Consider the following 14,653-nt stretch of genomic DNA (forward strand, 5'->3'; position numbering starts at 1 on the left):
GTGAGCGGACAGGCCAGTGCCCAGGCCAGTGCCCGGGCCTTCTCAAGTGGAGTCGAGGTGCTGCTCTGCATTGGTGGCCCGCTGATGTTTTTCCCCTGACATTGATCACCATGTGCAGCGAGTCAGAAAGGCGTTAATGTGTTTCAGTCTCACCTGTAGCTGAACTTACAAGGATTGACTTGTTTCATTCAGCAATGAGGACGATTCTAACTGAATGTCTGAATGGTCTTCAACCTCCATTACTGGACACGGCCTTTGGCTCATTGGTCCTCGTGTTTGGTTGTGTTGAGAGATAATTAGAGTAAGGACTGGAACTGTGTGTAATAACAGATCAGGCAATAGGAATATAATCGTGAAACAGGCTCGGGTCAAGCTGGGCCAAAGTTAGGAAGCACTAACCAAAGTCAAAGTCCTAATTTGCTGTTGGAAATTCTACACTAGAGTGGAGGACACCGATCAGATTGTAGAAGTCCACGGTCTTGGACTAAACTGTGTCCAAGATGGCGAGCTTTGTATGGTTATGTTGATGACATCACTATGTAGGACGGCTGTGGCCACACCCCCAACAGCTGTTCAAAGGCGGCACCATTTAAAAACCAAAATGGTAACAACAAACAAAATGTGAAAAAATGATCTCTTTGTTAAAACGAAACTAAAAGTAAAAACTAACAAGAAGAACAAATTCCACATAAAATAAAACCCATAAAGGAGAGTGCAACATAAAACGAAAACTTGACATAACCATAGCAGTGTTGATGGCGGGTACCTCTGCCAAGGCATTTGCTAATTGCCAGCGTTAATCACCTGCAGAGTTTCTAGAGAGGGTGGCTTCACAGAAACGTACACCTGGTGCCTTGTACGTTGGCCCTCCACCTTGCTTTAGGGGTGTCTCAGTTAAAGGCAATTCATTCCTGTCCTTACAGCGATTCTGCAACCCCAATCCCCCCCTGTTATTAAATGGGGGCAAAAAAATGGTAGCTTTGTGTTCAGTTTTTTATTTGGTCCACTGGCACTGGGCATCGTTCCTGGGTGCCTTTATGTCATCTACATGCACCCTGCTTGTTTTGCAGATTTCACCCTTGACGTCTTTTTCTGAGACTTTGCCATTTGTAGTCTCTTAGTTTTTGTTTTAGTTTCTCACTGTCTTCTGATTTTTCTTCTTGTCTAGTTTTAGTCTTGGTGAGGGCAGTTCGATTTTAGTTTTCTTTCTTCTCACAGCCTTAAAGCCCCTGCATTCATTTTATTTATTTTTCTTCAGAAGAAAGTGACGTGAAGCAAAACAGACTCATCCAGCAGGCCCGGAAAGAACGTTGGTCCCAGTGGTCACTGAAGCAGGGATTGCAGACCCTAGCCGAGTCTCTGGAGGACCACCTCAGAAATACGCACCGGGTAGAGATACACCAAGAGGCTGCTGTTCAGCAGATACGGATGGGCAGAGAGGCTGCTTGGGAGGTCAGTAGTTTAATAAACGCTGAATTGCTTGATGACGTTTACTCCGGTAAAGGCAGAGTCCAGCCTACAGCAGACGAGAGGAGCTTTTATGTCTCAGGATGGCAAGTGAGTGGCATGGATGCACAATCTGCTTCTGTGCCCTAAACCAAGAAAAGCAACTGCTGAGAGATCTCAAAATGCCGTGGACCATGTTGGGCACAAAAAAGCCAGTCATGTTGATGGAGGGTCGCCGATTGTCACAATCAAACCGTTACTCTTTAACACGTTACGGACATTTGATGAGAGATCATTTCATTTTGATTTTCCACTCCTACTTGTTTTCTTGCTGTAGGTTCACGTAGAAGGTGGCCGATTCCAAGCTGATTATATTGTTTCTGCAGTGCCGGCGAATGGTAAGTAAAGTGGACTTGAACCGTTTTAACAGCCTCTTGGGACCGCACTGAGGTTTGATCAGAAAATGCCGAAAATGGATTTTTTAAGTGAACAATTTCGATGTATTCTCTTCCTAGTTCTGTGGTACCCTAATGACATGTGGATCAGTTGGCCAACAATTGTTAATTAGCCAAATGATCTGCCAGCCATCTTCTACCACTTGTCCAGTCTGGGTCGTAGTGTCGGCAGTCTAAGCAAAGATGTCCAGATTTCCCGTTTCCCCCCCACCCAATATCATCCACCTGCAGAGCCACAGCACCGTACATCACCGCAAATTTAGGCCAACAGTTTCAGGATGGAAGCGACGTCACCACAGTTTCGGGACATTTGGAAGGTTTTGTCAGGTCTCGGCAAGGTCTGGAAATACCGTTGTGTCATGGATCTGTTTGAAAATGAGAAGGAAAAGCAATACATCAGGCCAACAGTACGTATCATAGTGAAGCTCATGTCATGTCATGTCATGGATCAAACTGCACAATGCGGGTCATTTCTGTACAATACGCGATTAACCTTTACCTTGTGTTCGGGTCTGTGAGAACCACGTAACATGTCGACAAAACTGAAATCGTTACAAACTGAAAATAGTTTATATTCATTAAAACAATAAATTGACAATGTTTACGTCAAGTTAATAAGAAATATGATCAAAATCGAAAAATACGATTCATGTATATAATATTGTTCTAAATCAATTTAAAATGAAAAGTTCAGCCAATCTGATATCTTTAATCAAATGTGTAAAGACGACAACAGTACACACTGCACTATTCTGTATATTAATTGCCTTGTATAGAAGTTCTCTTGTTTTTGTCCCTTTTTATGAACTAGCAGAATAGCCGCGCTTCGCAGCGGAGAAGTCGTGTGTTAAAGAAGTTATGAAAAAGAAAAGGAAACATTTTAAAAATAACGTAACCTGACTGTCAATGTAGTTGTTTTGTGACTCTTATGAGTGTTGCTGTCATCAAGGATTTGATTCTCATCATTTCTTTCAATCAGGTTCGTATTTGGAGGACGTGTTGTGTTCGAGTTACATTCCGTGTTCGTCGTCTAACCCTGACCATCTCATCTTCGTTGTCAACTGTTGTAAAGATAACAGGTTTCATTCATCGAAGTGTTCACTACCCAAATCGCTACTCGTGAATCTAAGATGTTTAACAGGCATTCCTGGTATGAAGTTGTGGATTTGCCTGCGAATATTTAGCGGCAGCGTGTCTATGAACGTAATTTAAACTTAAGCTTTACACCTTGCTTTCCTACTAATATGTCTACAAAGGCTTGTTCAGATCCAGAGGGTTGTTCCTTTCTTACTGCATCAATAAACCGCTCGTCTTTCTCTTTATCTGAGATGTGACACACTGCATGCACGGGTTTTTTTTTTACACTGTCTTCCTTTAGCTGGACGTTGACTTTTTCCACCGTGTGCTTTGTTTCCGCAGTAGCCGCACTTATGAATATGCTTGTATGCGTCACTCGCTTCATATTCTTTTGCTGCCTTCTCAGTTGTGTAATGCTGACGGACGGCCTTATATGGGCAGGCACTCAATTACGTGGGAGGCGTGACGATGAGGGACGCAACTCCGCCCCACACGGCGACCGAGCTGCAGGATATGGCCGTATATATGTGCGTAACTACATTCCAGTTATGACCGTTACGCGTAGAATTTCAAAATGAAACCTGCCTAACTTTTGTAAGTAAGCTGTAAGGAATGAGCCTGCAAAATTTCAGCCTTCTACCTACACGGAAAGTTGGAGAATTACGAGTGAGTGAGGGCTTTGCCTTTTATTAGTATAGATGACAGGCCACCAAAAGAAAAAAATATAAACACTAATAATAACACAATTTATTTATATGGCACCTTTCTCAGGCTCAAAGCACTTCACAAAATTCATGTATGTAGAGTCATATGTAACATTGGCTATAAATAAAGATAAATCCAGGATATACAAAGCGTTCAAATAGAATAAAAGACAATAATCCAGACTATAATATGCACAGCATATAATACTACAAATAACATAACTTGTGATACAAACACACAGACAAAGAAGGGCCAACATGTCGGGTCTGTTTAGTGCCTTCCTACATCATTCATTTCGGGAGGTCATTCTGGGCGCCATCCAGCTGTCACCCAGGTTAGTGTGGGCACAACAGGAGCAGAGTGATGGTGCTGGAGAAGGTCACTCATGTAGGCCCGTGATGGTGAAGCGGGACGGCTGTGATGTGCCCGCTGTTTCCAGTCTGCGTCTCTCTCTCTCCATATTGGTCTTTCTAATCTTCTCTCAGAGCTCCACTTGACTCACAGCTCTGCTTTGTGTGTCGTCACACAGACGACGTTTAGATTCTCTTGGACTCTTTTGTTTTTTTTTTTTCTTTACTTGTCTTCATGCCGTTTTTCTGACTCCCTTGACTTGTTTGTTCTTTGTGTATATGTTACGGCCAAAACCTGAAGTTCGGCCATTTCCTGAATTGGCTGGCCGTTTCACATTCTGGCCGTGAGGTGTGGCCAAAGTCCGAATTACTAGAAATGACCAGCATATGTGCTGCTTTGGCCTGCCATTTCACAAAGTAGCGAGAACTCCCTGGCCAAAATCCGATGTGCTGATGTAAGACTGTGTGCTCAGGGTGCGAAGATGCTAAAATGTTTCCTATGCAGATTCAGAAGTGAGTTTTCCATTCTGCACAAGAAACTGCTCAAGGTGGGTCTTGTCCAGAAAGTGTCCAGTCATTGGTCCGTGGTACACTTGTGAGATGCATTGTGTCCAAATAATGGAGATGTAGTCAAGCAAGTCACTTCCTAATCCTTTTGAGATTTCGTCTTTTTAATCACATTGTCATCTAACTTGACATCAATACAAATCATTTCTACGTTGTTGGCAGGCACATAAAATACCTGATTTGACTGTTTTCTGTCTGTAGTCCTGAGCTCAATGCTGCCTCCTGCTGCACAGCCTCTTGCAGAAGAACTTCAGAAAATCTCACCTGCAACTGTGGCTGTGGTCAACCTGGAGTACGATGGACTCGTTCTGCCTGTTACAGTAAGTGGAGGTGGGCTGGGGTTCATTTTTGATGGCAGCTCTCCTTGTGATGACCAGCGTCAGTGTGAGGGGATGTAGCCTTTTTGATTATGTATGTTTCTGAATTAGCAGGGCTGCTGTTTGTGATTACAGTTTTATGCTGCTGGACTGTAAGCTGCCAGAAGAATTAGAATATTAGAACAATTCAGAGAACAGGCTGATTAGCCCAATATGGTTGCCAGTCCTGTTCACTTCATCTCTCTAAAATGATTTCAAGTGGAAACTTTTAGGTCCCCACAACCTGCTGTCCACCACACTATTTGGTCACGTATTCCATCGGTCTGGGGTCCTCTGTGAACTTTCTAACATTTGTGCAGGATTTGCCCTGATCAAGCCTCCAGCTGTGTTCACTGTGGTCTTGTAGAAGAACTCGTTTTAAAGTAGCAGCAGGGATCCTTTAGAATATTTCAGTCATCTGTCACCTTAAACTCTGTTTGCCTAAACTCTAAAGGTTCATCTTCTCGAGTCTTTCCTCCTCACTTGCTTTGTATGGTCCTCTTCTGTCTTTTTGTAATATGGGGGTCAAACCTGCACACAGGTTAGGCTCACCAGTGTGTCATATAACTCAAGAATACCTTTCATTGACTTGTCCCCCACACACTGGGGCGCTATATAACCTAACAGCTTTGTTAATTGTTTCTGTCCATTGTCTGGACATACTGTAGGTAGTGACCGGTCCACTACAACTCCCAGGTCCTTCTCATAAGGGCTACTTTCAATCAAACATATTTCATTCCTACACATAAAATACTTTAATACGTTTGCAGCCTCACACCATGCATACACACTTTTCTGCTCAGTTTTGCGAAGGGTGGCACCCAGCATCAAGGCAGTGCATTGTTTCTGTGTGGTCTCTCCGTTCTTTTTTTATGATTCATATCCACGACACGGGCATTATCAAATACACGGAAATTAACTGCATGTCATTTACACATAAAGGCACTTTATTGTAATCCTTCTGTAACAATATAATGGTGCACAGAACGGCCAGACTATTCCAAAGACCGTAGCTGCTTTGGCGTTGTTACCCCATTGTATCTGAGTGTGGTATCACAGCAGCTGATCGGAAATCTCTACGACGAGTCGTGTCGAGAGCGCCGGGGATTATATGGGATACAGCTTAACTTCATTTTAATAAGCTATGTGAGGGCGCGGTGGCGCAGTGGTAGTGACGAGCTGGTGCCCCGTTCAGGGATTGTTCCTCGCTCGCCCTGTATGCTTGCTGGGACTGGCGCGACCCTGGATGGATTGATAGATGGAATAATTAAACATATATAATGACGATTTTTGACTGTTCCTTAAAGGTTTTGAAGAATCGTCGTTCTAAGCTTACAGCTGGTTTTACATTTATTACAGACGCTTATTGTGTGGCAGGAATTGGGGGTGGGTACGTTTGACAGACGCAGTGCCGCGGTAATAAATGATTCCAGCCAGGGTTTTGTGTGTCCTGGAGGTCTGAGATCTGCAATATCATGAATGTAATGTATTCTGTGCGGCGGTCACTGCCTGCACGCACCTGTCAGCGTAAGAGAATTCCCATTTAAGAAACATTTGGTGATTAACGAGTGGGTCAAGGAACACTTAGAAAACAAAACGTTCAACCTGCTCCTTTAGTTACACTGGGGTTTGAGAAATCGATTTTAAGATGAAGTTCTACTTTAATGACAAAATAAAGTTTCAAGATTAAATTTGCCATTTCCACTGTAGTCTCGACAGACTTTTTCTTCTCTACTGTGTCCCTGTGACAACTTTTTTTTTCTGGCACTGTGCGACGTTCTCAGTTTGAACTTTTCAGTGCCACACCTTCGGTTTCCTTACGTTGCTCATATCACTGCCTGAGCCACCAAACAATGCGTTTTCCTTTGCCTCCACTTCACATTCAGTGACATTCTTCTTTTTTTACACGTGCTTTTGACATTGTCTTTTAACAAGACACTGAACAGAAGGGGCTATTTATATTGATTTGCATATTCAAATAGGCGTAATTCTGGGAGGAGTCGAGGTGGGGCTGTAGGAGCGTGCACGTGCCTTAAAATTCACACTGATGGGAATTCATAAAGTCGAAGTGCCTGGAACTTTTCTTATGCACCCTTCGGTGCATCTGAGTTTTTTTGTGCGTTCGCACGTTTCTGTTTCTGTCCGTACGCCGTGTTTTAGCGTGAGTTCAACATGAGGCCCCCGGTGATTTCTGTATGTTTAATCTTGGCAGCTCCTCTCTCTTTACATTTTCCGAATCCCTCAGTAGCTCTTTGGCAGTCCCTGTCCCTACCTCTTTATATAGGAATGTGAATCCACAGGCCGTATGCTTTAGTTCTCTCTGACTTTTCGTAATGTGCTTCCAGTCCTTCTTTTCTCTTCATTTTCTCCTACAACAATAAGAGAATCTCATTGGTCTCAATATTTTTCTCTAGATGTCTTTACGCTTCCCTAATTCCTTTTTAACTCTTGTTCTCTTAAGACCCTCGGTTGGCACTGCAGTTAGTTTTCTTGTACACTTTTGGAAATTGTCATTTTTTCCTTTTAGCTCTTTGTTTTTCCACTGCTGGGTTAGACCAATTAGAGTTCCATTTGACTGAATAACTGGTAGAGTTTTTCTGTCCACAACCGTTTTTTTAATGGCCATATTTAAATGTAACCCTAAGTTTCTTGACAGTTGAAGTAAGACGGTAACCCTGCTTTCTCTTTTTAAAGGGCTTTGGTCATTTGATACCATCGACAGAAAACCGAGCTGTGCTGGGCATCGTGTATGACTCTGTCGCTTTCCCAGAACACAACCGCAAAGGCCCTCCGAGCACCCGGCTAACGGTGAGACGCGGCTTTAAACTTCAGACCAACCAGACTTTACAGACAGTACAGACTTTCAATTGGGATTTCAGAATTGCTCAGGTTCTGTTGTGAATTCATTTTCTTCTTGATTTTTTTCCCTTTTTAGTGGTCATTTTGGAGGTCTTCTTACTCCAGGATAATTATTCACTAGTTTATTTTATTTTTTTACACCAATCTAACAGTGCTGATTTTATTTTTACAGTGTTTTATGTTTGCCATGTGTTTTGATGTCATTTTGTGGCCTCATCATCATAACGCTAGTCGGGCTATCAGGGTCACGGTCACTTCAACGCCAGTTATGACATTAAGGTTAAGAGATGTGCTTGGTGTCCATTTTCTGTCCTCGTGTGTTTCTTTGCTTTTCTAAACTCTTTTCAGTAACAGCTTTTTGGCTGAGTTGAGTGTTCAGCTGTTTTTAAAGGAGCTTTTTGATTTCCCGGCTACACTCTTGGTGTGTCACATCGTGTCTCCTGGTCCTCTGTGTCTCTCTTTGAGGCAGTACGGGTTACGTATGAAACAGCTGTTGTAAAAAAAAAATTGCACATAACAGAGTCCAGCATATGTGAATAAGTGCAGGATTCTTATATCCATTAAAAGTGGGGTCTCTATAGTAAATAAACGAGGTTCAGTCATAAGCTTGACATCTTTATTTGACTCTTAGATTCATCTGTCAAGTGTCGCAGGGGCTACCCACAAACCCATCCTCAAATCCCAAACCCCATGAATTCAAACCGCAAAAGAATAGAGAAGACACAAAGAATATTGAAGAAGAATTTTCATATAATGATCAAAGAAAAAAGAAGTGAATTCTTGTAGGGTTGTGTTTTCGTGAGATGCAGTATGTGCGGCAGTTCGGTCAAACAGCAGGAGGTCAATGCTACAGTTTCATATCCTTCACTATGTGTGTGTTAGGTTTGTATGTGAGGTTCATGAAACTCAAAGAGTTTAAGCGGCTGGCCTAAAGGCTCCACAGAGGCCTACTCTGAAGGCCGTACCCCAAACTCTTGAAGCAGGCTTCTGGCCTGCACTGTATGTTCAGAAATCTCAGAAAAGGAAGAGGCCCACTCTGGAAAACCCCTGGCCCTGGTAAGAGAAACAGTGTTGCTTCATGTTTAGAAATGTACTGCAAAATATTAAAAAATAAGTACAAACACAGCACAAGAAAAGAGAAGTTTTAAGTCAGTAATCCATAAATCTTAATACTAAAACAAGAGTTTAACGTAAAACACAAGGAACAAAACAGTAAGAACCAAAATACTAATTAATCAGTCAACCGCACAGCATTCAATAATAAAAGCAGAGACAAAATCGAACTCAACAGAAGACAAAATGAATAAATTAAAAGGAAAGGCAGATGAGCCCGGACGAGACCAGGGTGACCACCTAACAGTAAGGAAGATAAAAAGCTTCGAGGGCAGGCAGTCGTAGACGCCAGTGATGGCAGTAGGTGGTGATGAGTTGTATGTTTTTTAGCACATGAAAGTCAGAATTTCACTGGAGTCAAAGGACAATAAACAAGGTCTAGGCAAACCTGTCTTACCTATTACTGTACAGTATATAGCGCCTCTCACATCCATCTATCTATAATGTATTGCCTTTTAGAACCAGCTCTCATTAATCATAGTCCCGGGAGTGGCAATGTGCTGCGTGTTGATTGGCACATGCCAGTAAGAATATCACTGGACAGTGCTGGTGTGCTGGTGACAGTAAAGTCCCAATAAAGCGATTGCATTGGACCGATGCAGGATACGCTGACTAATTGTGTCCTTAAATCGGATTTGACATGAATAAGGGACATGTCACCGCAGTGAGACCGTTAACGTTCTGCTGGCAGAGGCCTTCACGCTACGTGGAACATAAATCCACTCGGTGACACTATGGTCACCATGTATGACTATTTAAATGCAGGCCGAGATTTGTTTGGAGGTACACAGGGATTAGAGGGCTGTTAATGTGTGATCTTCAACTAAACATCTCCTTTTCACCTTCAGCTTTGTCTGGCCTCATTCAGACAGCAGACCCCACTTTATGGAATGCGCTGTGCACCCGATTTCACATGTCATGTCAGTTTGTGGTTGATGATGAACTTTGTTTTCATCTCCGTTGTTCCATTGGTATTTCATCTTGGTGGTTATCTGCTCTTGATGTCCGAGTGTGCCCAGTCATTGCCCATGGTCTGCTTGGTGTTTCTAAACTGGCTCCATGTGAGGTGGGTGTTGTGTGTGAGTGGCAGTACGGTGGGCAGACACGAGATACGATGCTCTTGAGACTCTATTTAATTAAGCAGATTGGAGAATGTACTGCATGGTGTTGTGGTGTTTCGACAGTATGCCCGTTATTCGTTTGGCACTTTTGTATTCCCAGGTGATGATGGGAGGAGCCTGGTTTACAGAAGAGTTTGGCAGCCCAGAAGAGGCCGACCGGGCACGGCTTTTACAAGTGGCAGTACAGGCAGTCAAGTCCCATTTAAATGTCAAGGAGATGCCGTCGTGGAGCAACGTTAATGTTCATAAGGTGGGTTTCATTGGTGATCTGGACGTTGAAAGCCGGACCAGGGTCCTCTGTCACTGCAGCATCAGCAGTGATCACTATTTGAGGACTCCCCTTTCATAGTAACAAAAGGTGAACTACGGATGACAAGGATTTCTTACCATTGTCCTTCTCTGTTTTACACATTTGAATCACCATGCCAGGTAAGTATGGCAAACGTCTTAAGGAAAGCTTGTTGTGCTCACTAATCGTGGCATCGAATGTGGTGACGTGATTAGCACATGCTAGTAAGAATTTCACTGGACTCCACACTTGACAGCGAGGACAATAGAAATCTTTACATTCACATAGCATTGTCTGATCTGCTTAATCCCAGCAGCAGTGGCCTTGAATCGGGTATCAACCCAGGCCTGGGCACCAGACGATCATACGGCCATTCACCCTTACTGGGCCAATCCAGAGTCACCTATTTATCTAACACGTAGCTCTTCAGAAAAGTAAATACAGACATAAGGAGAATGACTGAGCTCAACACAGGCAGCAACCCACAGTGGCATTCAAGCAGAGGATGCTGGATCTGTGAGGCAGAAATACCCAGCACTGCATCGTCGTACTGCACGTGGCGCCTAAGGTGCTGTCAGAAATGGCAATCAAGTTGTGTTTCTTAACTACAGAACATTCTCAGACTCGACTGATCTGGTTCTTGGTCATGGGGGCCATAGCCTGTTCCAGGAGTGCCAAGTGCATGGCAGGAGTTGGGTCTGGACAGGCGCACTCATCGCACTCTACAGTGTCGCTCACACGGGGGCGACTTGGAATCGCCAGGTAACCTGCCACGCATGTGTTTGGGGATGTGGATGAAAAGTCGGAGTACCTGGAGGAAAACTCACACAGGCGGACAACAACCGCGGGTGGCTCCAGACCCTGGCAGGTGTATCTCTGTGTATACATAGGAATGGCAGCTAAATGCCATGATAACCTAAACTTTTATTTTAAGCCCTTAGCCTTGGCCATGTGTAGTGTATGCCCACCCTTAGGCAATGCAGTGTCAGGAGGCCCGACCCCCTTGGGCTCAACATACACATTTAACAAAAAAATGCACATAATTAAGAATTACAGTATGGAAATACCAAAAAGAAACACTAAGGCATAGCAAGATATCAAACAGAAGAAAACATTGCGAAATGCGCCATCTAAAATGCAGAAGCCTGAGATCGGGGCGGTAGGACGCCCTCTACAGGTTCCTTCTTGTTATTTGGCCCTTCTCTAAAGTATAGCTGTCAGGTTGTATGCTGTAGTATTCAGGTCTGTAATTTGAATTCTGTTTTGATGCCAGGGGTGCTTTCTGTTGACCACTCAGGTGCCTTTCTTCTCTTTCAGGACTGCATACCTCAGTACTTGGTGGGACACTGGAAGTGCCTTGGTAAGTTGATTTGCCGCACATGATTGTCCTTTTCAAGTGTTGTTTTTTGCATTGCGTCCCATCTGCACTGCTACTTCAGGGTAGGAGATCAGCAGAGGCAGAGAGAGCAATGTCTAGTACACTGCCGGGACGTTCAAGTGACTGCTTTACAAAGCCTTGTCATGGCGTAAGAAAGGCTGGAGAGCGTAAACTCCAAATAGTTGACTGTAAAAGTCCTTGTTCGCGTGAGCTGCGGGCCTGGGTGCTGCACAAGTCCGTCGGACCGGTGGTCCTGTCTTTAAGCCCAGAATCTTGGAGCAGTGGTTCTCTAGTTCAGTCCTGGGGACCCCCTAAGCCTTCGCTTTTTTTGTCCCCCGCCAGTTTCACAATCCGTCCGTCATTTTAGCTTCTCATTTATTTATCCTGCCCTCTTCTCTTATACTGCGTTCAGCAGAGTGACATGTAGACAGTCCGCAGAGCTTTAAACGTCAAACTCTCTTCTGGTTTTCCTATGAATTTGCCTTTTTTGGTGGCATTTGCTCCCCTAATTGTGTCTTAAGAAGGAGCAGAGCAGACACAGGCCAAAACAACATGCAATGCTGAAAGCCGGAACTGCTTCAGCATCCCACCCTCCAAGTGCTCAGTAAGAAATAATGCGTGAAATGAGCAGGACACGTGAAGAAGCAGGATGAAAATCTTAAGAACCAAATTAAAAAAAAAAAAAAACGCTAAATTATCACTTAAATGTGCACCAAATATCAAAGTTAAAAAACGCAGACAAGAGCCGAGAGTTCCCATCATCCCCTACGTCGCCTTGCAGGCGAGTATCGAGTGTCTGTGCCAGGCCTTGACAGACTTAGCCCTGCAGTACCGCCTGGCTGCTGCTTTTCATTGCATGCCATTTACTTCTGCCTATAATTAGGCCCTTATGTTTTCCTGACATTTCCTCCGTTTTCTTGTAATGTTCTAACAGTATTGTGACCCGAGGGTCAAAATGGAAACCAAGATATCAGGCTGAAGTTTGTTAAACAGGGAAAAAGGAGCAACGATCTGCAACGCTGTGTCGCTCGTACAGTAGCTCATTAAGTCAGAAACCCCATAAACTCTAACACGATATGCGCTAGGAATGAAACCCTGAAAAGCCAAACTTCATTGTTTTAACCTTCTCCGGTATCTGAGAAGTCCTCAGCATTGGCCTTTGAATTCTGGCTGTCATGGCACAGCCTCAGGAGCCACTGCTACCCTGAATGCTAAAATGACATAAAAATATGATGTTAGGAAATATAAGGCAAAAAAAAAATCTAATGAACTGCATCTTCCAAATCATCCCACGAGGTTCAAGATTAACCGTAGAACACAAGAAGAATCTTCCTAAATAACAAGTGTTTGTGGCTTTACCTCAGAGGAGCCGATTACAACTCCAAAATGGCTGCACACAGTTAGACAATCAAACTGGCGTGCTGCTGCTGCTGCGGTGGGCTCATTTGCACAGGGGCCGCAGTTTATTTTTCAAATTTGAAGTAAAAAAGAAGAGGACCCCCACCCCCACCCCCCCCTCCATTGATTTCTTATTGTGATTTTTCTAGTTCAGGGTCACAGGACGCTGTTGTCTCTACTGGCAGGATTTGGCACCCTGGTTGTGGTGCCAGCCCATCACTGGGCCAATGTAAAGTCCCCCTTAACCTGCAAACTCCACATGGTGAGTCCTGGGCTTTGAACCCGCTGTGCCAGCCCTGAGTACCACAGCCTGCAACACGGCGATCCGTTCATTGACTTAAGGCAGGCCTGCATTGTCCGACTGTTGTAAGAATCTTGAAGAAATTCTACTAGACACGGGTGCAAATTCAAGGCAGTGAATGGCCTCTGAGTAACAAACTGGTTACCTGACAACTGGAAGCCATGGCGGCACAGAGTCTGGAGTCGGCTCTTCTAGATCCATCCACTTTGGCTCAGGGTCCCAGAATTTAGGCCATCGCAGCAGCAGCAGCAGTAAGTGTACATACAGCTGGCCTGGTCGGGGGGGGGGACGGCACTTGATAACACGGGGGTCCAGCACTCAGAGTGTAAGTTTCTGTGCCTCTCTCTCTTAACACAGACAATATCTGGACTTTCATCAAGCAGCACCGCCTGCCTCTCAGTCTCGTAGGAGCCTCGTATGAAGGGGTGTCGGTAAACGACTGCATCTTCAGTGGGAAGAGAGTGGCAGAGAGGCTGCTGGGAAACTGACTGCTCAGTTGAGCCTTGTTCAGGTCTGAGGTCCAGAGAACGCTTGGGACTTGGGATGGGGCCGACTCTCGATTGGCACTTTGGGCTTTTCATGGCTTGCTGCTTTGTCTTAGCTGGGCTTTGTTTGCTCGGGCAGTAATGTAGGGGCCTTGGGATCAAAGCTGTTTTTGAAATAAAAATGTGCAGAATGTTCTAAAATGTTCTTGGTCTTGTTCCCGTCCTCGTGCCCTGGTGCACTGACGGCTTAGGAGGCACAACTCGGTGGGCTACCGGAATGGTCTGAAGGTGAAGCAGGCAGCAAACTGGGTGAACTGGGGAAATAAAGGGCCACATAATGTCCTTCAGACTAAAGGAAAAGACCAAGCGCGCGTTATGTTGTGTTCCATATTTGACCGAGTGTGCCCATCCACTAAGTGCCCTCGTTTGCAATGCAGCTTCACCCTGCTGTTCATATTACGTTCACACACTGACGAGGAGTCACGGAGGTAACGTGGACGTGTCTGTCTTGGGCTAAGCTAGCGCCTAAGTGCCACCATCAGCACGAAAGTGTAAAGCAACGGGCTACCCTGCGCTGCCTGGGCTACGTCCAGGCACCCCAAATCAGACCTTAACCGAGTTACCTCGCCGTGAAAAGTAACTTTAGGTAGCTGTGCCACGTCCTGGGTGGCAGCTCTAACGTGTGATGCTAAACGTGCGTTTGTCTGGGCAGCAAATCCACACCATTGGACTCGTCTCCACCACGTTTGGCAT

The 14,653-nt window shown here is 44.6% G+C and overlaps 1 protein-coding gene across 4 annotated transcripts in view; it reads left to right on the forward strand.

Moving 5' to 3' along the window:
• Positions 1-14,095, forward strand: part of ppox (protoporphyrinogen oxidase) — a 33,180-nt gene extending 19,085 nt beyond the window's left edge. For 3 of the 4 annotated variants that reach the window (XM_039770682.1, XM_039770684.1, XM_039770683.1), the window contains 7 exons: positions 1,259-1,452; positions 1,784-1,844; positions 4,802-4,920; positions 7,651-7,764; positions 10,150-10,299; positions 11,656-11,698; positions 13,773-14,095. In XM_039770682.1, coding sequence (XP_039626616.1) covers positions 1,259-1,452; positions 1,784-1,844; positions 4,802-4,920; positions 7,651-7,764; positions 10,150-10,299; positions 11,656-11,698; positions 13,773-13,903 — 812 coding nt within the window. In that variant the 3' untranslated portion in view covers positions 13,904-14,095. The remainder of the gene's footprint in view (positions 1-1,258; positions 1,453-1,783; positions 1,845-4,801; positions 4,921-7,650; positions 7,765-10,149; positions 10,300-11,655; positions 11,699-13,772) is intronic. The other variant, XM_039770685.1, reaches the window with a different exon arrangement.
• The last annotated feature ends 558 nt before the right edge of the window (positions 14,096-14,653 follow it).

This window comes from Polypterus senegalus, chromosome 12 (assembly GCF_016835505.1).
Source record: "Polypterus senegalus isolate Bchr_013 chromosome 12, ASM1683550v1, whole genome shotgun sequence".
NCBI lineage: Eukaryota > Metazoa > Chordata > Cladistia > Polypteriformes > Polypteridae > Polypterus > Polypterus senegalus.